The sequence below is a fragment of the Zalophus californianus genome, chromosome 1 (genome assembly GCF_009762305.2).
Source record: "Zalophus californianus isolate mZalCal1 chromosome 1, mZalCal1.pri.v2, whole genome shotgun sequence".
NCBI lineage: Eukaryota > Metazoa > Chordata > Mammalia > Carnivora > Otariidae > Zalophus > Zalophus californianus.
Window position 1 is genome coordinate 146,254,181 of NC_045595.1, and position 27,430 is coordinate 146,281,610.

General features: G+C 52.1%; 1 protein-coding gene across 2 annotated transcripts in view; it reads left to right on the plus strand.

The window, feature by feature from the left end:
- MUC4 (mucin 4, cell surface associated) overlaps positions 1-27,070 on the plus strand; it is a 47,896-nt gene extending 20,826 nt beyond the window's left edge. The window contains exons 2-24 of one of the 2 annotated variants that reach the window (XM_027587753.2): positions 3,849-4,001; positions 5,299-5,432; positions 6,332-6,496; positions 6,737-6,892; positions 7,849-7,979; positions 9,570-9,658; positions 11,401-11,580; positions 11,768-11,893; positions 12,663-12,782; positions 13,100-13,308; positions 13,761-13,851; positions 14,287-14,454; positions 15,014-15,115; positions 15,498-15,728; positions 16,773-16,910; positions 18,361-18,542; positions 20,297-20,456; positions 21,377-21,556; positions 21,982-22,055; positions 23,221-23,285; positions 23,370-23,608; positions 25,427-25,589; positions 26,470-27,070. In XM_027587753.2, coding sequence (XP_027443554.2) covers positions 3,849-4,001; positions 5,299-5,432; positions 6,332-6,496; positions 6,737-6,892; positions 7,849-7,979; positions 9,570-9,658; positions 11,401-11,580; positions 11,768-11,893; positions 12,663-12,782; positions 13,100-13,308; positions 13,761-13,851; positions 14,287-14,454; positions 15,014-15,115; positions 15,498-15,728; positions 16,773-16,910; positions 18,361-18,542; positions 20,297-20,456; positions 21,377-21,556; positions 21,982-22,055; positions 23,221-23,285; positions 23,370-23,608; positions 25,427-25,589; positions 26,470-26,665 — 3,452 coding nt within the window. In that variant the 3' untranslated portion in view covers positions 26,666-27,070. The remainder of the gene's footprint in view (positions 1-3,848; positions 4,002-5,298; positions 5,433-6,331; positions 6,497-6,736; positions 6,893-7,848; positions 7,980-9,569; positions 9,659-11,400; positions 11,581-11,767; positions 11,894-12,662; positions 12,783-13,099; positions 13,309-13,760; positions 13,852-14,286; positions 14,455-15,013; positions 15,116-15,497; positions 15,729-16,772; positions 16,911-18,360; positions 18,543-20,296; positions 20,457-21,376; positions 21,557-21,981; positions 22,056-23,220; positions 23,286-23,369; positions 23,609-25,426; positions 25,590-26,469) is intronic. The other variant, XM_027587754.2, reaches the window with a different exon arrangement.
- Positions 27,071-27,430: the final 360 nt, after the last annotated feature.

Consider the following 27,430-nt stretch of genomic DNA (forward strand, 5'->3'; position numbering starts at 1 on the left):
CCACATTTCCCAGGACACAGCCACCTCTGGGGCAGCAAGCACTTTATCTCCTTCCAGTGTTAGCCATAAGCCTTCCAATCCGTCAGAAATGCCCACGTCATCGGCCTCCGCAGGTGAGATTTCATCCTCTTCTACTGTAAGCAACACACCTCATATGATCTCAGAGGTCCACACAACACCCATTTCAGCAGACATTACAGGAGGAAACACAAATCACATGCAACATCCTGAAACTGGAACTTTTACTACAGTCACCTCAGCAATCTCCGTGACAACTGGACAAAAGTCACTGTCAACAGCACACTCTTCCTTCACCTCTGCTCCAGAGACAACAGCATCTGAGAACCACACCAGTCAGACCACGGTGACCAGCAGAGAATCTCAAACCAGCACTCTGTCACGAGTGACCACCTCAACATCTTCATCCTCTGTAAGTGGATATTCTCCTACGGACCACATTTCCCAGGACACAGCCACCTCTGGGGCAGCAAGCACTTTATCTCCTTCCAGTGTCAGCCTTATGCGTTCCACAATGACAGAAGGGCCCACGTCATCGGCCCTCACAGGTGCGATTTCATCCTCTTCAACTGTAGGTAACACACCTCCCATGACCTCAGAGGTCCCCACAACACCCATTTCAGCAGACATTACAGGAGGAAACACCAATCACATGCTACAAGCTGAAACTGAAACTTTTACTACAGTCACCTCAGCAATCTCCGTGACAACTGGACAAAAGTCGCTGTCAACAGCACACTCTTCCTTCACCTCTGCTCCAGAGACAACAGCATCTGAGAACCACACCAGTCAGACCACGGAGCCCAGCAAGGAATCTCAAACCAGCACTCTCTCACCAGAGACCACCTCAAGTCCTGCATCCTCTGTAGGTGGATACACTCATAATGACCACATTTCCCAGGACACAGCCACCTCTGGGGCAGCAAGCACTTTATCTCCTTCCAGTGTCCGCCTTAAGCCTTCCACAATGTCAGAAAGGCCCAAGTCATCGGCCACCACAGGTGAGGTTTCATCCTCTTCTAGTGGAAGCAACTCACCTCGCATGACCTCAGAGGTCCCCACAACACCCATTTCATCAGACATTACAGGAGGAAACACAAATCACACACGACAACCTGAAAGGAAAAGTTCTACTCCAGTCACCTCAACAATCTCAGTAACAACTGGACAAAAGTCACTGTCAACAGCACACTATTCCTTCACCTCTGCTCCAGAGACAACAGCATCTGAGAACCACACCAGTCAGACTACGGTGACCAGCAGAGAATCTCAAACCAGCACTCTGTCACGAGTGACCACCTCAACATCTTCATCCTCTGTAAGTGGATATTCTCCTACGGACCACATTTCCCAGGACACAGCCACCTCTGGGGCAGCAAGCACTTTATCTCCTTCCAGTGTCAGCCTTATGCGTTCCACAATGTCAGAAGGGCCCACGTCATCGGCCCTCACAGGTGCGATTTCATCCTCTTCAACTGTAGGTAACACACCTCCCATGACCTCAGAGGTCCCCACAACACCCATTTCAGCAGACATTACAGGAGGAAACACCAATCACATGCTACAAGCTGAAACTGAAACTTTTACTACAGTCACCTCAGCAATCTCTGTGACAACTGGACAAAAGTCGCTGTCAACAGCAGGCTCTTCCTTCATCTCTTCTCCGGAGACAACAGCATCATCTCAGCACCACAGAAGTCAGATCTCGGAGACCAGCAGAGAAACTCAAGCCAGCACTCTGTCACCAGTGACCACCTCAACATCTTCATCCTCTTTAAGTGGATATACTCCTACGGACCACATTTCCCAGGACACAGCCACCTCTGGGGCAGCAAGCACTTTATCTCCTTCCAGTGTCAGCCATAAGCCTTCCACTCCGTCGGAAATGCCCACGTCATCGGCCTCCAAAGGTGAGATTTCATCCTCTTCTACTGTAAGCAACACACCTCATATGATCTCAGAGGTCCATACAACACCCATTTCAGCAGACATTACAGGAGGAAACACAAATCACATGCAACATCCTGAAACTGGAACTTTTACTACAGTCACCTCAGCAATCTCCATGACAACTGGACAAAAGTCACTGTCAACAGCACACTCTTCCTTCACCTCTGCTCCAGAGACAACAGCATCTGAGAACCACACCAGTCAGACCACGGAGCCCAGCAAGGAATCTCAAACCAGCACTCTCTCACTAGAGACCACCTCAAGTCCTGCATCCTCTGTAGGTGGATACACTCATAATGACCACATTTCCCAGGACACAGCCACCTCTGGGGCAGCAAGCACTTTATCTCCTTCCAGTGTCCGCCTTAAGCCTTCCACAATGTCAGAAAGGCCCAAGTCATCGGCCTCCACAGGTGAGGTTTCATCCTCTTCTAGTGGAAGCAACTCACCTCGCATGACCTCAGAGGTCCCCACAACACCCATTTCATCAGACATTACAGGAGGAAACACAAATCACACACGACAACCTGAAAGGAAAAGTTCTACTCCAGTCACCTCAACAATCTCAGTAACAACTGGACAAAAGTCACTGTCAACAGCACACTCTTCCTTCACTTCTGCTCCAGAGAAAACAGCATCATCTCACCACCACACCAGTCAGACCACGGTGACCAGCAGAGAATCTCAAACCAGCACTCTGTCACGAGTGACCACCTCAACATCTTCATCCGCTGTAAGTGGATATACTCCTACGGACCACATTACCCAGGACACAGCCACCTCTGGGGCAGCAAGCACTTTATCTCCTTCCAGTGTCAACCCTAAGCCTTCCACTCCGTCAGAAATGCCCACGTCATCGGCCTCCAAAGGTGAGATTTCATATTCTTCTACTGTAAGTAACACACCTCCCATGACCTCAGAGGTCCACACAACACCCATTTCAGCAGACATTACAGGAGGCAACACAAATCACATGCCAGTTCCTGAAACCGGAACTTTTAGTACAGTCATCTCAACAATCCCCGTGACAACTGGAGAAAAGTCACTGTCAACAGCACACTCTTCCTGCCCCTCTGCTCCAGAGACAGCAGCATCATCTCAGGACCACAGCAGTCAGACCATGGAGACCAGCAGAGAATCTCAAACCAGCACTTTGTCACCAATGATAACCTCAAGTCCTTCTTCCTCAATAAGTGAACACCCTGCTACAGAGGGCATTTCCCAGCACACAGCCAGCTCTGTGTCGTCCTCCAGTATGAGGCACAAACATTCATCTGTGCCAGGTGTCATGCATCCATTCACAGTCCATGCTTTCTCTGAGTCTACTCCCTTTGGTAATAGGGACACAGTTCAGGCCATATCAAATTTCTATAGTTCAACTAATAATTCTTCATTTTCTCAATCAGCCCCTGGCTTTGCAGGCATCAGGAGCTCCACCACACTATTCACTGGTCCCTCTACTCCTCTGTCTATTACCAGCACTTTCCCACCGTCCATAGCATCCTCAAGTTCCTCTGTAAAGACTCAGACATCAGGTATGTGGGGTCTCCAGCATTTTGGTCTCTCAGGGTGGCCCTATTGCCTCAGTTCAGGCAGTTTCACCTCAGTTCAGGGTGTTTGAGAGAGGATGGTGTATTAGCATTACCAGGCTAGCGGAGGTCCTCAAGAAGGCGAAGTGAGTGGGAGGGAGGTGAGTGACGGGTCACCATTCCCTCTACCCCAGAAGACTGTTGCTTATGTGCAGGGAGCAGTTTGAGTGTGGCCAGAAGATAGGAGAGTTTCTAGCTATCTCCCCCAGCTCCTGAATTCTGTGACTCTCTTTGATTCTGCTCCTTTCTGAGTATAAGACCCACTCAAGTTTTCTCTCCCTGCATGCCCAGGAACAATCACAACCTCACTGAGGATAGGCAGCCAGAGAAGGACGACACCATCACTAGTGTCAACAACCTCCCAGACCCGTACAACCTTGTCTCCTAGAACGTCCACAGGCACAAACTCAACCGCTGCTCCAGTCCCTATCAAGCCCATGAAAGGTTAAGTGATTCTTTAGGTCTGGGGTCCCTCCACTCTGGGATGGAAAGTATTGGGCTAGATGTGGATGCTGTAGTTATGGCAGCTTAATTAGATCTACTAGTGAGGGCCCTTTTGGGTAGCTGGGGGAGCTGGTTCTGTGGATATCTCTACTGCCTCATCTGGGCCACAGGAAGTCCAGCTGCTCCCATATCCCCTTTAGAAGGGTGATGTAACTGAATACTCATTCTTAGCCTGCTTGCTCATAGACTGCTCTCTCAGGTCGTAAGCTCTCATAGGGGACTATGAAACAACATCAGAGTTGGGTGCTGAGGGCTGGCTTTGTACATGGCATTGGGCTAGGAGGTAGAGATAAGAAATGATCAAGGTGCTATTTAGTAGGACACAGATCTCCAGCCTTGATAGGTGCAATTAGAGGAATAAATGTAAGGTGTTAGGCACGCACAGTGGAAGGCCTGTAGGGGATGCAAGGTGTGCTCAAGGTGAAGAGGAGGCTTCCTGGAAAGAATGAATAGGAGCTAGGGAAGGGGAAGCATGCCAAGCAGGCAGGAGAACTTGAAGAGCAGAAATAAAGGTGTAGACATGAAAAGTAGTCCCAGTATTGCATGGGGAGGATATCCCCAAAGCGCTTGGGGGTGCTGGAAACAAGGTGAAGAGTATTGAGAAATGAGGCTGTCATGTGAGGAAACCAGGGAGGACATGGTTAGATCTGTATTTATGAGTGGCCCTACGGTGTTTGGGGTGTTAGTGAATTTGCAGGAGGCCGGGAGAGCTGTATACAGACCACTGTGGTATTCTAAGCAAACCAGGGGAGCGATATCAGGAGAGAAAGGAGGAGACCCATTTGAGAAATATTTAGGACAAGCTTTCTCGAACGAGAGCCCGTGGACTTCTAAGGGGTCCAAGGACAAATTCTGGGGGATCCTCCAGTGTATCTAGAGGAATACCATCTTAGGAAACAAGTCTCATTCTATGAAATGGTATTTCAATTACTGATCTTCACAACATTGGAGTTTTGTCTTCGAACCCTTGAGAGAATTACGAGCATCATAACAGGTGCAGAATAACTTGTTGGTATTCTGACAGCAGGACCTGTTTTTCTTCAAAATGGTAAAGGATGAGAGTTCCCACTGAAGGGATCAAAAATGAAGAGATGGGTTAAATGCAAGTGGAGAGGGGGACAGAGGAGTCCTTCAGGGCTCCCAGTTGGGTGGAGGAGCAGCTTGGGGGAAGCTCTCTGCCAGCCCTAAGGAAGTCAGGACCCATGAGAATTTCCTGCCCTTCTTTGTACTGGCCCAGGTGTTCCCCTCTTTCCCTATGGGCCACATGTCGGAGACCGTGAGTTCGTCAAGAGGACTGTGGACTTCACCTCGCCGCTCTTCAAGCCCCAGATTGGCTTCCCTCTTGGCTCCTCTCTCAGGGACTACCTCTATGTGAGTCCCCAGCTGCAACCCAAAGGGCAGGACCCGTGACCTTCGATCCCCAGACTCTGCTTCTCTTTCCAGGGCTTGGACATGGCCCCGTGACCATGACCATGGCCCAGAGGAAGGGAGAATGAAACAAGCAACACTTGTTAGGCACCTACTGCCTCCCTGCCCCTGGCACAGTTTGCATTTATGCTCTTTGACTCCAGGGTACCAGCCGAGGATGACTGGGAGCTAGGCAAGGCCCCCTACCCTCATGGACAAGAGTGTCTTTACCTCAGTAGAGAGGTCTGGGGACCCAGTAAGCTCTCCACTGTTTTCAGGGCCTTTTTATGAGTAGGAAGCTCTACTTGGGAAACTGCTTTTTAATGCTGTTTACATTTTCTATGAATATATCCTGGCTCATCCTGGAGGAGAGTTGGAATGGCAGTTGTGGCCCCTGCAGGCCTCAGTAGCAGGGCTGGGGGGCTGGGGCAGGACACACTATGATAGGGCAACACAGCGATGGGACTGAGGGTAGCAATCCTCTTAACGCCCTCTGATGTGGAGGGAGCCTCAGGTTGGCTCTGCGGGGACTCACCCAGAGGGCTCTGCTCTGTGATCGGCCTGTCTATAGATGGGGTTGGCCACGGAAGCAGGGCAAAACCTATCATGTCAGGAAGGACTTAAAAGAGAGGAGTGTCCTGCAGCTGAAGAGCATTTGTGTGAGAACTACGTAAAAGGGGCTCTCCCAGCAGGCAGGGAGATGAATGAGATAACCTTGCCAAAGTTGTTGACATCTCTACAGTTCTACCCAGAGAGGTCCTTGGGGGTCACACTTCTGAAAAGCTGGCCCAAGGCTGGGATGTTTTCTCCCTGCCTCCCTCCCTCCCTCTCTAAACACTAACCAGAAGAACCTTTGTGCCCAGTTCACAGATAATGGCCAGATCATTTTCCCGGAGTCCGAGTACCAGATTTTCTCCTACCCCAATCCCCCTGCTAGAGGCTTCACGGGCTGGGACTCTGTGGCCCTGGTGGCTCCATTCTGGGACGATGCTGATTTTTCCAGTGGCCAGGGAACCATATTTTACCAGGTGAGCCTTTCCGAGTCCGGCCTTCAGGATCCCCCAGCAGCCAGCAAGGAGAGACAAAGGGCTATGTGGGGGGTATGCAAGTGTTACTGCTGTCAGAGCCTGGGCTCCGTGTGGGCAGCGGGTGATGTTTAAATATGGGGGGGAGCAAACAGGGTAGGACGGTTACATAGACTCGGGAATACGCATTCATAACCATGAGAAGACCCTCATTTCCTTATCTTATCTGCCTTCCCTTCCTAGGAATATGAGACGCTTTATGATGAACACAACCAGCTACTATGGCAAGTGGAGTCTTGGATTAAAAAGTTCATGTACACCTGGAACTACAAAGCTAGGTGGACCCTAAAGGTCACGTGGGTCAATGCCCCTGCCTATCCCGCCCAGCGGACCTTCGGGGTGAGTGGACCCATGGACAGCTCCCTGTGAACCATCTGGAAGTCAGACATCCTAGAGCCCTAGGCAGGGGCCACTCTTCTAACATGTGCTCTGATTCAGGGACAGGTTGCAGGTTATAGCACCTCCTCACCCCCACCCTGTTTGCTGAGCACTCACCTAGTACTCATTGGGTTGAAACATAGGAAATGGAATTTTTTGGAAGTCAAAAATGGCTGGCTGTTGGCAATTTTATACGGCTCAACCTGGTATTATTAGCCACATTTTAGAGATGAGGAAGACAATGATTAGAGAGGTTAAGCCATCTGCTCAAGGTCACCCAGCTAGCAAATGACAAAGCCAGGCTTGGAACTGAGGCTTTGTGACTCCCACCTTTGGCTCTCAGCTGCAAAGCCATCCAATGGCAATGGTCACCCCACACAGTGTCCTCAGTCTTCCCTCTGGGGACGCTTATAGCCCTTGTGTGTGGTCTAAAGCCACTTCTTCATTGGTTCAACAAGTTCATTGGTTACCTGCTTTGTACAAGCAGTGCTTGGCATCTGCCTTTAGAGAACCTCCAGTGTCACCTCTGTGGTCCATCCACAATATTCAGGTTGAGGGGACATTTGAACAATGTCCTTAAAAATATTCCCGAGGGAGCCAAATAGGCCTCTGTTGGCTCTCTGGGGTGGTGGGTAATCTTTCCAAGTCCTGAAGCTTTTTCACACAAACTCTCTTCTCACTGGATCCAAAACCAGAGCCCTTTATCACCTCTCTCTGGACAGAAGTCACAAAGAAGGCAAAAGTACCATGGTAGGTGTTTTGACCTCCAGGGTGAAAGCTGCCCTGCACAATCCCAGACTTGCTCTGGGGAAGCCAGGAAAAGATGATGTGTGTGTCTGCGTAGGTGATGGGACATCAGGGAGAAGACCCCAGATCTCTCACAGGCAACCCTATGTTTGTCTCCAACCGACCTCCAGACCAACACCTACCAGGTCATCCTCTCCACAGATGGGAGCAGGTCCTATGCCCTGTTTCTTTACCAAAGTGGTGGTATGCAGTGGGATGTGACCCAGCGCCCAGGCAACCCGGTCCTCATGGGCTTCTCCAGGTAGGACGGGGACGGATGGTCAACACTGAGTAGATACTAGGAAGTGGTGCAGGGTGGGGTTTCTGCTGCACACCCACTCCCACCCCCCAGGACAGGGTATGAGTCCCTCTTGCTGATGTTTCTAACTCACACCAACTCCGGTTCCCACTTCTTGCTGTTTCAAATTAAAAGATGCCCATTCACCTGGCCATTCTGTCTCCCAATCTAATCCCCATGCTTCATAATAATTCCCAGAGCTCTGACTTCTCTGATTTCTACTGACATTAGCCAACCTCTCTTGACATCTCAAGTATCATAATAACAGCCAACAGTTATTACACTAACTACTTAACTTGCATTACTTCATTTAATTATCACAACAACCCATGAAGGAGATACCCTTTTCTACCCATTCTACAGATAAGAAAACTGAGGTAAAAATAGATCCATAATTGCCCAAAGTCACAGAGATGGAAGTGGCAAAACAGGAACTTGCACCCGGATATTTGAGGCTGGAATCTGCCTTCCTGACTTCTGCTGAGCATTAGCCCCTCACCCAGGGGCACCAACAGCTTGTGTAGGGTCAGTGGGAAAGACAGAGAGTGGAGGGAGGGAGCCGCAGACGGGGCCTTGGATTCCTGTGTGTGAAGGTGACTCAGTCTCTGACAAACAGTTCTCAACCACAGTATTTCCAGATGCTGGTGTGTGTAATCAGTTGTGAAGGTCACACGTAATTTGTTATTGGTCATTGCTGTAAATTCTCTTAGATGGTGTTCAGGGTTGTCCCTATAATTCCATTGCTTTCCCTTGCTTTTTGATGTGCTGTGAAAGAGAAAGGAGTGGAATTATCCAACTAGCTAGGGATTTCCCACCCTCCGGAGTAGCCCTCGGAAGGTGTCACACCTGTGTGCCTTGCCTATCCTGTGGCAGAGAGGAGGAAAGGTCAGGAGTCACTGCTCAGAGGCACATGCCCAGATTTCCCTTTTCCTGGAGCAGAGCCATGACCCTCAACACCGAGGGGTGTGCACCCATTGTATCAGGTCCTCACTCAGTTCTGAGGGGTCTACAAATGTTACTGCATTTAATCCCCACCACACTGTGCAGCGGTTGCTACTGTTTTCTCTTTTCTACCATTGTGAAAACTGAGAACCAAAGAGATGAAGCAGTTTGCTCATGGCTACCGTGCTACTCAGTGCTGGAATCAGGCGTGGAATCCATGCCCATCTAAATGCAGAGACTGGCTCTTAGCATCACGACATACGGTCCCCTATGTCCTGTCCAATCCCCTGTTGAAGGGAAACTCATCAGAAGGAGGCCTGAACTCTGTTGTGTCCACACCCCTGTCTCATGACCAGTTTCTTGCAGTTAGCGGTCAGATGTAGAGTAAATCAGAGCCTTCCCACCCTTCGCCCCCATCTCTGCCCTCTCCTGCTGGCTGCTGGGAGTCAGAGATGCTGGCTGGCTGATGAACTGACTCTGTAACTGACTGGGATCTGATGACTACCGGGACTGAGTGACCGTCTGTCCAACTGGCTGGATGAATGTATAGCTCCCCGACCGAGAGGAAAGACTCCGTGTGTGACAGGCCTGCAATTCTTTCTTTGCTCGCAGTGGAGATGGGCATTTTGAAAACAGCCCACTGACATCCCAGCCAATGTGGCAGAAGTATCTACCAGATCAATTCCTGAATTCCAACTCAGGTAAAAGCACCACCTCCTCACACGTGAGCTGGACTCAAATCCTCTCTGTCCTCAACTCCATGAGCCATGAGAGTCCTAGCGAGGTAGCTCTCTAGCATCTCCACCACTCCAGAGGGTGTCCCCGCACAATCTGACCCCCAGGTGTAACCCGGACTTGGCACTACCCGGGTGCATCTGGTACCTTCTGCACCCTCACAACAGTACAGTCCCAGCTGGGGCTATGTCTCCTCCCTGGGATGAGCCAAGCCCAGGTTTCTTGGTGGGGGCCCAGATCCTGGAATTGAGGACAGGAGGTGGGGATATGAATGGGCAGTTAGGACAGTGCTCCAGGTGTCCTGTCCCAGAGCTGGAATGAGAACCCAGATGAGATCCCCGAAGGCAATCTACCAAGGGGAGGTCCAGAAGTCTGACATTCAGCCAAGCATCATTTTTTATTGAGCATCTGCTGTGTGCTAAAAGCCAGAAATATGAAGGGGGGAAAATAAAGGGAAAAGACTGACTATATTTGCTCTCAAATAGCTCTCACTCTGTTAAGAAAGCCAGTGCTTCAGTATCAGGAGAACCCATGGGACATGACTCAATCTATTGTCCACAGGCCCAACACGACAGAAATTATAGTTCCCAAAATGTGAGCAGAATGAAGGACAGTTTAGCATTAGAAATCAGCCATGTAGATTGTGAAGCATAAATTGACTTCTATTTGCTCTGTGACAAGAACATTTGGCAAACAGAAGCTAAGTCAAATCATGGGTGCCATCTTGTGGAGAGAACTGCCCTGTCAGATCTATCAAGATACATCTGCTTGTGACTTAGGGGGCATAGTGTGTGTGTGTGTGTGTGTGTGTGTGTGTGTGTGTGTGTGTGTGTGTGTGTATTTGTATGTGTTTGGGGAAGAATATCTGAATTGTTTCCCATAATATCAGGCCATTGTAGAGAAGATATGTGAACAAATAATCATAAACAATAATTACTTTTTCAAAACCTTAACAAATTATAGTTATCTTGATAATTTCTTCTTTTGTGTGGGAACAGGGCCAAAATCTAATACGTTATGTCCTGTTGTGTCTTTTTGGACTCTGAAGCCCCCTTTTCACTCCTGGCCATCGGGGTGGGCAGTATGTAACTTACAGTTAAAAATCAATTTAAATTCAAACCCCCATCAGGGTTTCTTCTCCCAGTTACTTCTCCCTTCCAAGGATGGCCTCCAGGCACAGAGGACTCTTCCTCAGCCTCACAGTGCTGGAGCAAGCACCCAGCTGACTTCTGGGCATCGGCCTCTGTCCTGGCTACTTTGGCCACTGACACATCTGTGCAGGGGGAAGGGGAGGGTCAGGGATGCAAGCCAAGTGTCTGAGCTGGTGGCTGGTGGCATCCCTTAGTGAGGTAGAGGATGCATGAGGAAGAACTGGTTTGGGGAGACTGGAAGGTACTGGAGTTTAATGTGGCAGACGGGAGGGTGGAGGATCGATGGACAGAAGCTCAGGACTACAGTCAGGCTCTCAGTGGGTGCCGGTGAGGCCTCTCTGCCCAGCTCTTGTTCGAGGGTTTCCCCCTAAGATCCAAGCTTTAAGGGCCTCTGGAGGTCACATAAAAGGGGCCAGTCCGAACTGAGTCCCATCCCCGGAGATGCCGTCCAGAGTGGGGGAGGTGGCATACAGAAGGTGCGTTTATGGGTTGGGTTGCTAAAGCAGAGTTTGTGGCCCTAGGCCCTGGGATAACCCCTTCTTCCTTTGCTCCTCTAGGCCTCCGGGGCCTGCAGGTCTATAGCCTACACAGGGAAGAAAGGCCCAACTACCGTCTCCAGTGCCTGCAGTGGTTGAAGAGACAGCCTCCTTGGCCCACATGGGGCTGGAACCAGATCGCCTGCCCTTGCTCCTGGCAGCAGGGACTATGGGACTTACGATTCCAGCCCATCAGTATGGGTAACACCTCCTTCCTGTCTCTTGGGGCTTCCCCACCGGGCCCCATAAGCCTGCCCACCCACCCTTTGCTCACACCTGACCTGTCCCTTCTAGGACACCCTCGGCCCCTCCCCAGAAACGCCCGCCCATTCCCGCCCTCCCCTGCCCCCCAGGCCTCGGGGCCTGAGTACGTCTGTCCTTGTCGCAGGCTGGTGGGGCCTCGGCAGCAAGCAGCTGTGCAGCTTCTCCTCCTGGCGCGGGGGCGTGTGTTGCAGCTACGGGCCCTGGGGCGAGCTTCTCCAAGGCTGGAGAGTGCAAGCTCCTTGGCAGTTTGGTACGTGTGTCCGTGTGTCCGCAGAGTTCTCACCCCCACCTTCTCTGGAGCTCCCTCTACTCTTCTCTGTCAGAGGCCAGGCCTGGGCTCCAAGTCAAGCAGTGGGACCCGAAGAAAGAAGCCCTTTTGTCCCCATTCCCTCCCAGCAGCCTCCCCTCTCTGGCCATTAATTTCCTGACCCTGTACCTTTGGGAAGCTTCCAACATCCCTTCCAGCTGACATCCCGGAGGTTTATGGTCCAGTGCCTCTTGCCCCATCTTCACTTGGCCCCATAGCCCCAGACAAGAGTGGGGGCATCTTTCCAGGGAAGGAGAGGGGACCGAGTCTGTCCAGATTATCTGGCTGTCCTCTCCCGCAGAGACCCTCCAGAGGAGCTAGAGGGCACAGGGTTGGGGGACCAGGGTAATGTGCATCCTCCCTCCACCCTCTGCCACCTCGCTACTCCCGACAATCACAGCAGCCTCCGTGGTTCCCCAGACCAGGAGTCACGGCCTCCCCACTCCCGTACTTTGAGAGCAGGGGGACTCAGCCCCACGCTTCAGGCAAGAAAGCAGTTGGGCCACAGCCATGAGCCCGGGGAGCTTTGCTGCACACAGCTGCAGCAAGCCTGCCGAGGGAGACAGTGACCGGTCAGTGGCCTGAGGCCACGGAGCAGGGCAAGATTCCCCCCCCCCCCGAGGTGCTCCCCGGGTCATCCTGCCCCACCAAACCTTCTGGCCAGGCTCTGCAGGTCCTCGGTCTCCCTGCAACGTGCCGCTCTTCTCCACAGACCAGGAACTAGAGCCACAGAGCTGGTGCTGCCACTGGAACGACAAGCCGTCCTTCTGTGCCCTGTACCAGCAAAGGCGGCCGCGCATCGGCTGTGCCGGGTACCGGCCCCCACGGCCCGGTGAGGCTGCTGGGGCCCGGCGGGGCTGAGGCGGAGCGGCTGGGGAGGGATAGCGAGCTTCCTGGGGCAGGGCTGTGGCCACGACGGGGAGATGGTCTGGTGTGCGGCCAATGGCTTTGTACATGGCACTGGGGAAAGGGTGGGAGAGCGGAGATAATGACGTGAATTTGGGCAGGGGCACAAAAGTGCAAGAGGGCCTCCCGGGGATGGTTCTATACTCCCCGAACGTCTCCCAGCCTTGAGCTGGCCTCAAGGGGATGGGGGATCTCAGATCCTTCCCTGGTCTACCATGCCATGCGATCTCTCCTTTTTTCCAGCCTGGATGTTTGGGGACCCCCACATCACCACCTTGGATGGTGCCAATTTCACCTTCAATGGGCTGGGGGACTTCCAGCTCGTCCGGGCCTGGGACGGAAACTCCTCGTTCCTGCTGCAGGGTCGCACCGCCCAGACCGGCTCGGCCCAGGCCACAAACTTCATTGCCTTTGCGGCTGAGTATGACACCAGCCTCCTGAGCCCCATCACAGTGAGTGAGGCAGGGCCCTCAAGGAGGAGAGAAAGAAGGAGGAAGAGAATGGGGCGGCAGGGAGGGAGGACACATCCGGCCAGTGTAGTGGTTCGAGAGTCAACCCTAGAGACAGTGGGATTCAGGTCAGGGCTCCATCAGCCTTGTGATCCTGAAGAGACGACTGAAATTCCAGTGCCTCAGTTTTCTTACAGTAAAATGAGGATAGTAGTATTACCTACCTCACAGGGCCGTTGTGAAATTTAAAATGAGATCATCTGAGAAATGTGCCTAGCTCCAGCCCGGTCCCTGCTGAGCACTCTAAAGCCATTAGCTAGCACAACCTCATCATCACCCCCACCTCCCCCTCCACCCCCCCACCGGGGCTCAGGTGCAAACTCTCTGCAGCCTCCTTTCTCAGCCTCTGGGCCCACCTGCAGGTCAGGCTTAGACCTCCTCCAATTCCCTTCCAGGTCCGATGGCTCCTTAAGCCCAATGACACAATCCATGTGCAGGTCAATAACCAGACTGTGACATTTGAGACTAACCGTGAAGACCCAGAAGGTAGGCTGGGGACAGCCGTCAGCCACCTTCTCCTGCTTCCCTGGGTCAGGCTTCAGCGGGGCGCCTAGCGCCTGGGAGTAAGGCAGAGGCAGCAGCATGGGGGGTGGAGGGGGGTGTCGGCACCCTTGCTTCACCCCCTCTTCTTTCAGCAGCTGGGTCTGAGCAGCTTCTTCACCCAGGAGCCAGGCATTAGGCTTCCCCTCCTCACTTCTCTCCTTCCTCCAGGGCAGTGATAGCCTCGCCCGTCTCCAGTCCCCAGGAAGGAGGGGGTGTCCTGTGAGTTTGGCTTTGGGACAGTGGACAAGGCACCCCCAGGCCACCCCAGAGCTGCTCTCAAAGTCTCCCCTCTGCACCTTGACCCTTCATTACTGCCAAGTCTTGGACCCACAGGGTTCCGATGCTAGTTTCTTCCTCCTCTGTCTCCCAACCTTCCAGGCCTGGAGATATTCAACACCACCGGCATCATCATGACCCGCAATGGCTCCCTGGTGTCAGCCACCTTCGATGGGACCGTGACCATCTCAGTGACCGCCCTCGCGAACATCCTCCACACCTCCTGCAGCCTCCCAGAGGAGTATCGAAACCGCACAGAAGGCCTCCTGGGTGAGAAGCAGACAGGACTCGGCGTCTGAGGCAGCGGCAGCCACCAGAGCTTGGGCCCCAGACCACAGGCAGCTCCCCGTCCAGTTGGCCTGTGGGCGTCCCAGGCTGAGCTTCCCTTCCTCAGCCCCCTGGGAACAGAACCCCAAGGGCACGGAGAGGTGGGGCTTGACGAGGGACCTCTTCAGCTTCCTTCGAGCCTCACTTCTTGTCATCCTAAGGCTCCAGTTCCAGGGCAGCCCAGGGGTCTTTGAGGATGGGCTCTTGGGAGGGTAGAGTCAGCAGCTGCTCTTCCCCTCCCTCCAGCCCCCACTCCCCCTCCCTTCTTCCTCCATTTCCTCCTTCATTTTCCCCTCCTCCATCCCTGAGACAGAGGGGTGGGCTATGAGGTGTGGTCCTCCCGCCTCCCCCTGGAAGGACTGAACCGAGAACAGATGCAACTGGAAGAGGCTTCCCAGGCCCCCTCGTCCCCCTCACACCTTGAGCGTGCCCCATTGGATGCTCCCCAGGGAAGGGGAGAGTCACAGTTCCAGGGTGACCGACCTCCTACTCTGTCCCTCAGGAGTCTGGAATGACAATCCAGATGACGACTTCAGGATGCCCAATGGCTCCACCATTCCCAGCAATAGCACTGAGGAATCGCTTTTTCAATATGGAATGACCTGTAAGTCTGGGCCTCAGAGTCCTCGGGGTAGACTCAGCCGGGCGGGGATGAAGGAAGCATTGTCTCTCTCAGCCTATGGGAGCCAGACCTCCATCCTTTGTGAGGGAGAGGTGGAAAGGCCAGGAGGACATGCTGAGGATTCGGGTGTCACCCCAGATTTGTCCCCTCCACCCCCATCCTGGAAGATGAAGACGAGGGAAGTGGTGGCCCTCACTCACTAGAGGAGGGATTTCCAGCCTCAAAAGTCGGAAGTCACTCCATCCCTCCAGATCTCCCTCCCTCGCCCCAAGGCATATAAAGTGAGGGTAAGGGGTGGACACGGCAGAAGTATAGCTGGAGACCCATCGCTGGTACCACCACCATTGTCTCCCTTGCGTTATAGGGGAAATCAATGATACAAGACTCCTTGGCAAGAGAGATGACCATCTGCCTTCCAACTTCACCCCTATCCTCCTTTCCCAACTGCGAAACAAAACCTGGGATGAAAACCTGGTCGCCAAGTGTGACGGAGACAAACAGTGCATCTATGACAGCCTGGCCACACGAAACACAGACATCGGCCTGAGCACTAAAATGTTCTTCAGAAGACACCAGCAGATGAACGCCACCCTCAGTAAGAGGCACAAAGAGCAGGGAGGCGTTTGCAGAGTCAGGTGGCAGATGAAGAGCAGCCCCCTTTCATGACGTTCCTTTAAGCTGCACATTTAAAAAATTTAACAGTCTCTTCTGCTCATGTTATTCCCGCATGACTCCCCAGCTCACTCTGTGATGCCCTTTCCAGCCTGATCCCAGTACCTTTCAAACGCTTCCTCTGCTTCTCCCTGCCCTGCTCCCTCCACTCCAGCCCCACTGGCTTCTCTGTGTTCTTCAAACATACCAGGCTCCCTCCCAACTCCAGACTCCACGCATGCTGTTCTCTGTCCAACTCCCTTCCCCCAGACAGCCCCACGCTCACCGCTCACCTCCTGCAAGGCTCTACGCAGAGTCACCTTCACAGTAATGCCTTTCTTGGCTCTCCTGTCTAAAATTTCACATTTACCCATACTTCCTATTCGCCTTCCCTGCTTTGTTTTTTTCTCCTTAGCACTTAGAACTATCTAGCATATTTTCTAATTTTCATAGGTATCTTTTTTTATTATTTGTTTACTGCCTCACTACCTAGAACAGTGCCAGCCATATGGTAGGGGCTCAATAAATGTGTTAAGTGACTGACTGAATGAATGAACGATGAAATGGAAATAGCATTTCCACTGTATCGCTCTATTTCCTGACAAATGCAATGCCCATCTGGAGATTAGCCTCACGGTTTCCAGCCCTCTTTCCAAAAGTAAAACTCGGTGACAGTCTGAACAACTCTGTCCTCTGATTCACGTTGTACTATGCCGAGCATAGCACTCTGATCAGGAAAGAACTTGACCTGAATCCTGTCTGGGGGGAAGATAAAGAGAAGCTAAGGATTTGGCCAGGTGGGCAATAGAACCCCAACCTACTCTACAGAGATCTGAAAGCAGGTACATAGAATAATTCTGGTTTCCAGAGGTGGGTCACAGCCCTGAGAATGCCTCACATAAACCAGAGGACTAGACAAAGAGAGAGGAGGCCCGTGAGGCCAGAAACTGTCTTGCCCCAAACCCCAAATCCCCTCTTTGTGTTTCAGATAAGTACCCACCCTCCATCGAGGGTCAGCGTGTGGTGGAAGCCTACGTGGGGCAGACCACGCGGATTCAGTACACCAGCCACTCTGAGAAGGTCACATTCACTCTGAGGAACAACAGCACTGACTTCAGGCTCTTTGGTAAGAGTGCTTGGCTGCAGGTGGAAGGGATGAGGTCAGAGTCAAGCTTTAGGTAATTTTGCATCATTATACGCTGGGCGACTTCATGTTATTTTTCCATCGGAATATCCAGGACCAGCAATTCTTAGAATGACCCGTATGATTCAGATAGGTGCCCCCAGTGAATCACCGTGATGGCCTTACGGCAATCTGGCCAGCTAGCTTCACTGACTCGGGGCCCATACAAGGGATTCAAAGGTCATTTCACCTCAAATCCAATAACATGCAATCATCTTAAACCACCTTCATGCAATCACCAAATCATTAGAATAAAGTATAACAACTAAAACAATACTAATCTAAAGCATTTTCAAATCTCTTAAAAGAAGGATATAATGTGGAACAGGATTTAAAGATACAAATACCTTTATTTGGTATGTTTCTCATTATTTTTATGTTGGCCAACCATGTTTGCCTAACTTTGTCTCTCCTTGTTGCTTTTCTGGGCTGGGACCAAGCAAAGCCTCATCTCTCCCTGTCAGTAACGGTGTGGCAACCCCCAGTCCTAGAACCGTGATCTGGGTCAAAAAGTCAAAGCTCACAGGACACAACTTGCCTTCTGTGGCCGGCACCAGTTATGCTAGTAACTGATCTTTGCTAAACCAAAGCCATTAGGGACTTTATTTTGAGCTCAGAGCACCTCTCTCTGCCTCATTTTCTTTCTCTGTGCATAAGAAGGAACTTCTTTGTGTGTACCCTTCTGCTCCATGTGGCACCCTCCCAGGTGCTAGCCAATGGCATCAGGAGATTTTTCTCCTCCCCTGGGCTCCTTTCCTGAAGAGGGATAGCCTGGAAGTTACTCTCTTCTGTCCCCTACTATCAACAACTCTCAACCCGCTATGTTAAGGAGACTTGCTTATTTTCTTGGACACTGTAAGACAGGTTTGGATCAGAAGAGTCCTTGCTGATACGTAGCAATGTTTTCACTGTAGTCTGGTTGTTTGAAGGTCAAAGGTCCACAAAGTGAAAAGGGTGGGCAAGAAATCAGGGCAAGGCATGAGGCTGCTGTGAGGGGGAAGCCAGTTTCATCTGCAGTGTAGCCTGGGGAAGCGTCCAGAAGATACTGACCTTATGACCTTATTCTCTGTCCCTCCTGGATGTCCCATCCTGGTGCAGGTGCAGGCAGAGTTGCCCTTTGGGGTCTCTTCAGGGGGCAACTCTTTTCCCCTCTGTGGAGTTTCACCCTACAATCACTTAGTGGGGCTCATGCTACCTCCAGCTTGGGGTGTGACTGGGATCATTCCAGGAAACCAGCCAAGCTCAAGGAAATGCCTGATGACGTTTGAGGGGTGGTCTGAGAGAGGTGCAGGAAGGCCAATATCAGCACTCTGGGTGTTAGATCCAGGATGTGTCAGACTGCACAAACAGTCAAGGCTCCCAGCTCTCCATGGTCTTTTCTTCCCTGGGGCAGAGAACGGGACATTGCTATGGACACCAAAGTCATTGGAACCATTCGCTCTGGAGATTCTAGCAAGAAATGTCGAAGACAACCTGTCATCTGTACTCCAGCCAAAGACAGTGGTCTGTGCTTGCAGGGAAGAGAGCCAGTGTTTATACAATCAGACCAGCTGGGTGGACAACTCCACCCTGGAGGTGAGTGCTGGGAGGAGGGTGGGTGGGAGGTTTCCTTGTTAAGGGGAAAGGCAGAGGGAACGGAAGGGATGTCATACTTCAGTCCCTGCGTGGTAATGTGTGTGTTGGGAGCTGTGGTAGGTGAGGAGAGTCAACATCAATTTCGGGCCATAAACTTACATGTATAAGAAACAGAACTTTCTTCACTGCTTATAGCTCAACTGAATTTTTATCTCCTAGCTCCCATTCTGCCAGGCTGACAGGAAACATTCACCTCAGTGTCCCTTAAAACTCCCCAGGGGTTCCCAGCTTCACAGTTCTAAAGACTTATTTGTTTATTTGAGAGAGAGAGAGAGAGAGAAAGCAAGTAGGGGGAGGAGCAGAAGGAGAGGGAAAGAATCTCAAGCAGACTCCCTGCTGAGCAGGGAGCCCAACGGGGGCCTCAGTCTCATGACCCTGAGATCATGACCTGAGCCAAAATCAAGTCAGGTACTTAACCAACTGAGCCACCCAGGCGCCACCCCCCCACCCCCCCGCCCACCCAGCTCCATGGTTCTAGAACAAGGCATGGAGAGATGTGGGCAGGAAGGCATCCCTGTGGTCCCTGGGCATGAGCCTACACAGATCACAGGCTCCATGCTCCCTCCTCCTTGGTCCCAGGGAGGTGCTTTGCGGCTTCTGTGCCTTGCTTAGACACAGGAAGCCTAAGTTCCCAGGTGCCCAGAAGCACCACACAGCCATTTCTCTCTCGGGTCTCATCATTGTGGTGTTGGGAAGAGAAGGGCAGGTCCCCTACGACGTTGACACTCCCAAACCCCTTTGTTATCTCTTTTACTGTCGCCTTCCAGCTAAAAGAAGGGTCTCTTTATTTTGGAGACAATCTTTGTTCATGCAAGTTTTAACCAAGACTGTTAGCCTTAGTCTATGAATCTTGCCCCATTTCTTTTTTAAATATTTTGTTTTGTTTTTGTTTTATTTTGTTTTGGTTGTAGAGCAGGAGCCATAAAGGAAAGTGTTTGGCTGGCAATACCCCAGCACCCCCTTCACCCTTTAGACACACCCCCTTCTCCCGAAGCATGAACAAAGAATTCCTACTTGAAAGGGGTAGTGGTAGAGGAGCCCAGGGGGTAGAAGACAGAAAAAAAGATACTAACTGGGAGAAACAGAGATTAAAATCAATATATTATTTTAGGTATCCCAAAATATCCAGTCTTGGAAGTAGAAAGTGTTGGAAGGGATTCATTTTAGGGAGATTTCCAGAGTCATCTCCATAGGCGTGTCAGAATAGAGAGACCAGGGGGCTGGACGAGGTCTGGGGAATCGGTACCTCCCTGTGCTGTTTTTCTGGCTGCTGTGTGTTCTCACTGTGCTTAGCACTGCAGCTCTGTCTTCTTGGTCTGGGAGTCAGCAAGGGAAGATTGAGCAGGAAACTGAGCTTACGTTAAGATCCAGTTTTCAAGGGATAGTAGAATATTTAGCCCCTGTCTTAACTCTAAAAAGGGTTTCCGGCAAGGAAATGTGGTGTGGTTGAGATCCCAGGGCTGGCACCAGGCAGAGGGGTCGGGGGGAAAGAACTGCCCAGGAGGCCCAGTGAGCTTGGCAAGGATGTACAGGGCCACAGCCTGGTCAAGAAGGTGCTCGCGTAGATGCTGGAGGAATTAAGACAAGGGCTTGAGGTCCACGGGTTCTCAGACCAGAGGGGTCAGTACGGAAACACCCAGAAGCCTTTAATGGTTCAGCCTCCTGGCTACCCAGTAATCAGCAACCTGTTCCAGGTGGCTGGTTGCAAGTGTGACAGGAACACCTTTGGCCACTACTGTAAACACTCCAAAGACCTCTGTGAGGAGCCGTGCTTCGGGAGTGTGCAGTGCATTCCTGGGAAGGGCTGCGAGGCCTGCCCCCCAAACCTGACTGGAGATGGGCGTCACTGTTCAGGTGAGCCAGGGTCAGGGCCCCAGCAGGAGGAGGCTTGGGGACAGTTGGCACCGGGAGGGCCTGGGGCCTGGGACAAACCATTTCTCTCCCTTTTCCAGCAAGTCCTTAGAATACTCAATACAGATGGCTATGGTAAGGAGGCCAGGACATCCAGGGAGGAGTGGGGCTGCAGGAGAAGACTGTGTAAGCATGGGGAAGTGGCCAGGGCAGGGCAGGCTGAGGCCCTGAGGGGGAAAGCCCAGGGCAAGAATCTGAAGATGGCCTGGGGCGGGAGGCAGACGTCCGGCAGCCGCCAGGGAGCCAGGGGCAAGCTGGGGCCCTCAGGCTCCTCATGCGTCTTCAGAGGCACAAAGCTCAGGGTCTCCACATCTCAGTTGGGACATCTGGGGGGCTGCCACGGGCATCTGGTGGCAGGGGTGAGTCCTCCCTTTGAGTCCTCCTCCCACCATCTGCTCTTGACCTCTGAGCCACTGGAGTCACGATGAGGGAGACCACAGGGAGGCCTTCACTCGGCCTCCTAGAGCACCCAAAGGAAACCTAGAGGCCCCCATGTCTTCTGAGCAGAGGCCAGAGCAGGAAGAACCCCAGCTTTACAAGGCAGGAAAAGGGATGGAAGCGCGGAAAGCAGGCTGGCGGGCCCTTCTCCTGCCAGCCTTCTGGGTCCTTTCCTGATGCAGGGGGTCTGGTAAACATGCCATTCCTCCAGCAGAAGTGGGAGCATACCGACCGGGCAGAGGAACTATCTGGAAAAGGGAGAAGGGTAGTTTGGGGTTCAGAGCAACTCAGAAGCAGAACGCAGACTGAGTGAGCTTTTGTGGGGAAAAAAACCAAGCCCATCCTAGCAGCAGCTTTCGGTGGGCTGCCCCCCACCCCCCACCGCTGCCCGACCTGGTCTGCTGACCCCCCTGCTCCCTCTGCAGCTCTGGAGACCTCTCCCCTCTGTCAGAACCAGTCCTGCCCTGTGAACTACTGCTACAACCAGGGCCACTGCTCCATCTCCCAGGCTCTGGGCTGCCAGCCGGCCTGCACCTGCCCCCCGGCCTTCACCGACACCCGCTGCATCGTGGCCGGGAACGACTTCACTCCAACCCTCCGTCAAGGTGCCGTCAGATGCCCTCTGCCTCTGCATTTCTCTCACCTTGAGGGGAGACGAGGGGCTCAGAGGGGGGCAGAGCTAAGTTCCTCCAACTTACAGGGCAGAACTTTGAACCTCTCTCAGGTGATGGTTAAGTTGCCAGCTCTGGGAGCTGGTGGGGGGGCAGTACCACAGCACGAACCCCAGGCCTGAGCAGTCCGCCGAGGAAAGAGTGAAGGTGGCCTCATGGCCCAGAGAGACAGGAAAGTCTTGATTCAGTGGAACGGGCGCTAGGGTGAGGGTCAGCGGACTCAGCTCCTTCTCCTGATTTGTCTGGTGACTTTCTGTCACCGTAGAATGGGGCAGTCTCCCTGAGCTGGCCCAACGACCTTCTTGGGTAAGTCTATGTAAACTGTGAGGTGATTGTGAATCTGCTTCTCCCATTTCCAGAGCTTCCCTTAAGAGTCATCCAGCTCTGGCTCAGTGAAGAAGAAAATGCCTCTGCGGCAGATGTCGATGCCTCGGTCAGTGCTGCAGGCCCACTCTGGGTGGTGGCGGGGGGGGGGGGGGGGGGGGGGCGGGGTCTTGGTAGGTTTAGGTCGCGGCCTTCGTCCTCACTTATGTGTTCTGCAACTAGTCACCCATCCACATTCAGTTGCCAGAGGAGGCCGGAGCCTCCTGCTCCGGCAAAGGCTGGGGGTGAGGAAGGCAAGAAGCCCCAGGACGGAGATCTCCAAGGGAACTGGAATAACCAAACTAGGGTCTAGGGGGGGCCAAGTCAGCCCAGCCTCTCCTCCTGAGTGTCCTAGAGACCCGCACTTGGGTAGGGTATGGTAGAAATACGAAAAGGCATTTCACCTCCAGGAAGCCTTCCCTGACTTCCCAGAGGGAACTGGCAGCTCCCTCTTCTTGGCTCCTATGCCCTTGTCCCTTCCTCAACCACACAGTCGTCGAATTACTGAGGCTCTAGAATCCCACACACCCAGGTTCAAATCCTTGCTCTACCATTCCCTAGAGCAGGTGTAATCATTAGACAAATCATTCGATGTCTCATCTGCAAAACAGAAATAATAATAGTACCTATGTCAGTGGGTTGTGTCAAGGTTTAAATGATAATGTATGTAAAGCACTCACCATGGTGCCTAAAGTACAAGTGTTCAGAAATTATAATAAGAAGTATTATTAGTACCGCTACTACCACAGCACTCCGCACTCTGTAAGGTGAAGTCTGCTGATGCTTGTCTACTTCACCAGACTATGGATGTTTGAGGATGGACTATTCCTGAGTCAGCTTGACCCCCCCAGCACCTGACCATCCCGGAGGTCTGGCTACACATAATCAGTGTTCACTCTCCATGTGGGGAGAGAATGAGTGGGTGAACCAGGGAACAGAGGCAAAGGTAGGGGCCATTCATCTCAGATTCTCCCCTTGTCATTGGAGGCAGGGAGGTAGGTCAAGTCCTTCACTCACCAACCAGCTCTGATTAAGCAGGGACCCACGCCGGTCACCAGGCTAGGCTGGGGTGTGGGTATGCAGAAAGGGTTGAGAAGCATTCAGCAGGTCCTGGCGCTTGTGTGCAAAGAAGGAGCCAGGTGGGGGTAAATAAATGCATTACAGTGGGAGGGGTCTCCTCTTTGGACTGGGCCTCACTCCCACTCCCACTCCCCCACCCCCGTCCTCTGCCCTAGGTGGCCTACAGACTGCGGAACCTGAATGTGCGGGCCTTTCTCCGGAACCGCCTAGTGGCACCAAGGTAGGTGTGACTGTCCCCACTGGGTCCCTAGGTCTCGCCCCTCTGCTTCCACCCTTCGTGCCTCACTATACCCCTCCCACACAGCGAATCCGGGACAGCGCTGGCCTCCGGAAGCTTACTTAGACGCTGGAAGGTCATCTCGGAGTTCCGGTACCTCCCTTGGGGTCCTGTCATCGACTTCCTGAACACCCAGCTGCTAGATGCAGTGCTGGAAGCATTCTTACCCCAGGCCTCGTGGAGGCGGTGGAGCAGAAGTGAGGGGCCCAGGACCAACGTGAACTTCCACCCCATCTCCAGGGAGGACGTGGACAGTTTGTTAGCTCGTGAGTCACTATTTTGGGGATGGTCACAGGGATAGCTGAAGAAGGGGGTAAATGGGGAACCTATTCCGGGTCTTCAGCCCGCACAAACCAGTGGTGGAACAGTTTTCTATGGAGGGCCAGAGAGAAGCCAGAAGCAAGTAATTTAGGTTTTTGGATGGTCATTTTTGAGAGAGAGATTGTTAAACGTTTTACCCACCAGCTTTCTAGATTCAAGAGCAGAGCACAAAGTACTGCTTGATGAATCCCCCAGGCAGTTTTCACAGAGCTGTTACTCTAATTGCCGCCTTCCTGATCACCGCTGCTGACAGTTTTCTTTCTTTCAATAAAATTGTTAATGATTTTGTTAAAATACCATTGCACTTTATAAACCTAAACAGGGACATCCCTTTTGCCTTTACCCTCCAGCCAGAGCCTATGAAGCAGAAGGCTGGAGGCCTGGCCGAAGGGCAGAGATTTCCCCTCCTTGCAAGGTGTGACCCTGGGCAAAAGCCAACCCTAATCCAAGGCTAAACACCCCCATCTGGAAAATGAGATGGGATTTCTGAGGTCCCTTTTCGTAATGATCATCCCTGATTATCCTGGAACAAGAATGAGACCAGCTGGTAAGCACACCAAGGAAAGAAAGGAATAGACCACCCTATTTGGGCAGTGAGGCAGAGAACAGGGCAGTGACCACGCCAAACCCAACAGAAGCCTCTGTGTGTGACTCGAGGGTGGGACCAAGCAAGAGCTTCTGCTCAGATCCAGCCTGTGCCTCCTCCCTCCTCGGGGCAACAAGGTGAAATCCTCCAAACTACTTCGTGTATGTGTGGTAGGGCATTAGGGGTGGGGATAAGGGAACAACCACTCTGGACCTGACTATGCCTTTTATTAAAGAAAAAAAAACAACAACAAAAAAACCCCCACAATTTTTATTATACAAGTACAATGTTTATTGTAGAAACTTGAAGAAACACAAATTAACAAAAAGAAGAGAAAAAAAAAATCACCTGTAATTCCAATCCCCAAAGACAAGTCCATTTTGCACATATCCTTCTGGATTTTCTTTTATGCATAGGAATCTTCACACATACCAATATTTTTTATCATAAAGGGATCAAGTAGGGCAACCTCTTGGGTCCCCTCCCTCTTTGGGAGTTTTGTGCTATCACTCAATAAACTGCTTTGCTGCGTACCAAAAAAAAAAAAAAAGGATCAAGTAGTACCTAATGTTTAATAACCTCATTACTTAAGCAATTGTGAACATATTATCTTGAATATTGTGTACGTATTCCCATTTGATATATTATTTTATCATAGGTGCCTCTAGTGTGCTATATTTTAAACAGAATGTTATACCAATAATGACCACGTATTGAGTGCTCACTGTGTTAGGCAATGTAATGAATACTCGGTATATATTATCTCCTTTAAAATTCGCAGCAAGGTAGGTACAATGATTACCATTTCCTTTCAAAGATAAGGAAACTGAGGCTGAAGGAGTTAAGGAATTTCCCCCAAAGCACACAACTAGTTAGTAGTAGAGTTTGAATTTCAACACAGGTCTCGTTTACTTCAAAGCATTTGCTCCTAACCAATGTGTTTTCCATCCCATGGTGCTTACTGGTTGCAGGGTATTCCTTGTTTAACAAAACCCCGCCTATTAAACATTGTTGCCATTATAAACGATACTGCTCTGGACTTCCATGAACATACGTATTTGTGTGCTTTTCCAATGATTGCTCAGGATAAATGCCTGAAAACAGAAATCTTGATGGAAGAGGTACAGATTTGATGTTATTGATTGCTCTCCATCTTCATCTGTGTCCTTCCTGACAGTGAACGTGAGCACGCTGAAGAACTACTTCATTTGCAACAGCTACAAGGACTACCATCTGGTCTACAGCCCCCAGAGCGGCCTCACGTGTGTGTCCCCGTGCAGCGAGGGCTACTGTGAGCACGGAGGCCAATGCCAGCACTGGCCCCAAGGCCCCCGCTGCATGTGAGTCCGGGAGAGGGCAGGAAGAGCAGAGAGGGCAAAGCCAACTAGGCAGAGATACTGCAAGGGGCCCAGAAAAGCCACAAAAGTTAGGACGGTGGGTTGTGTATTTTTTTTTTTTATAACTGAGAGAACAGGGATCATGGAAAAGACGTGTGAGTGCTTACTCTGTATGGAGAATAAAGATGCTATATTACCTCTAAAACTCAACCCTAATTAGCTCCTGGTTAGGTATTAGGACCATTTTAAAGAAGAGACAAGTAAAGAACCTGCCCAAGGTCACCAGTAAGTTAAGTAGGGGGATGTGGGTTCCAATGGCAAACTGTTCCACCCAGTTTTGCTTCTGGGGTGAACATTCTGCTGTCTCTTTGTGGGAAAGGCACCCAGTGCCTTGTGTCTAGGCCCAGCCCTGCCCCTCTGTAAGAGTACCAGTCAGCGCAGGCCCTCTCACACCCGTGTCTTATGGCCCTGTGGTTCATCGGCAGTCTGAGGGGCTCCCGTGGGGGGAGTGCACAGAGTCTACAGGCCTGCTAAGAAGGAGAAGAGCAGGACCACCCCAGGGCCCTCAAGGCACCTCAGTGCCCTGTGTCTACCCTTGTGCCCACTGCAGTCCCAGATCCGCCCAGCCGTCTCCCCTCCCAGGTCCAAGGACGGCTGGGAGGAGCCTGGACTTCTGCCTGCCCCCCCCCCCCCCCCTCACCGGCAGCCAGCCCCGCCCCACTGGCCAGGTGGAGCTGGGCCCAGGTGAAGTCACCTGCGCCAGCCTCTCCTACCCAGGAGCCATGCTTCAGCTCCGCCTTGGTCCCTAGAGGGGAGCCGAGACTGTCGTGGAAAACCTCCTGGGGCCCCCGCACTGCTGACCATGTCTCCTCTCTGTCCGCAGCTGTGTGCCCTTCTCCATCTACACGCCCTGGGGTGAGCACTGTGAGCACCTGGGCATGAACCTGGGTGCCTTCTTCGGAATCCTCTTTGGAGCCCTGGGCTTCCTCCTGCTGCTGGGGGCCGTGGTGTTTGTGGTCCTGCGCTTTTGGTGCTACCGTAAGAACCACTGGTCCTACCCCCTGGACTCAGAAAGCTGAGGCCCAGCCCCAGAGGGGCAGCCCCGTGGCCTAGGATACCTCAGGACCTACCCCAACCTTACCCACACACCTGCCGGCGGCGCTGTTCCTTTGAGGAGGCTGGAAAAACGAAGGTGCTTGAAGGAGACTCAGGATTCTTCAAGGGAATGAATAATAATAAAGATAAGACCACACCTTGTCAGTAGAAACAGACAGACAGGAAGGGGCCATAAAGACTTAAAGGATGGGCTCTCTCACAAATGTACCCAAGCCAAAGCCTGGCCTTCTGAGGAGGATGGTAGAGCCCTCCCCCCCCCGCCCCCCACCCATGGAGTAGGCCAGACTCACCCAGGAACCCTCACTGCTTTGCTGGTCTCTGTCCAGCAGTTCCAAGAGGATAAATACGCAGTGCCTTTACCTATCTGGTTCTTGTCCCCACTGCCTGTATTCCCTGGAGGAAGGAATAAACCATTCCAGCTTCTTTTCCAAGAACCAATTTGAGAAGCATGCCACCCACCCCCTCCTTTGACCTCAAGTAGCCAATCCCTAATATACTTCCTCTGTCCTTTCCTGAGCACCACTGGAGTCTTCTGAGCCTCTCCACCCGGCAGTCCCTTGGCCCCGCTCTGCCCCTTCCCAGCAACCTGACCAGTTTCCACCTCATCTTCTCTCCTAGCAGGCAGAACTTCACACCTCTCTGGTGTAACAAGTCCAACAAAAAACTGGCCCACAACTCTTGGGTCAAAGACCCCATCAACAAGGAGAGTTACAGACCAATATCCTTGA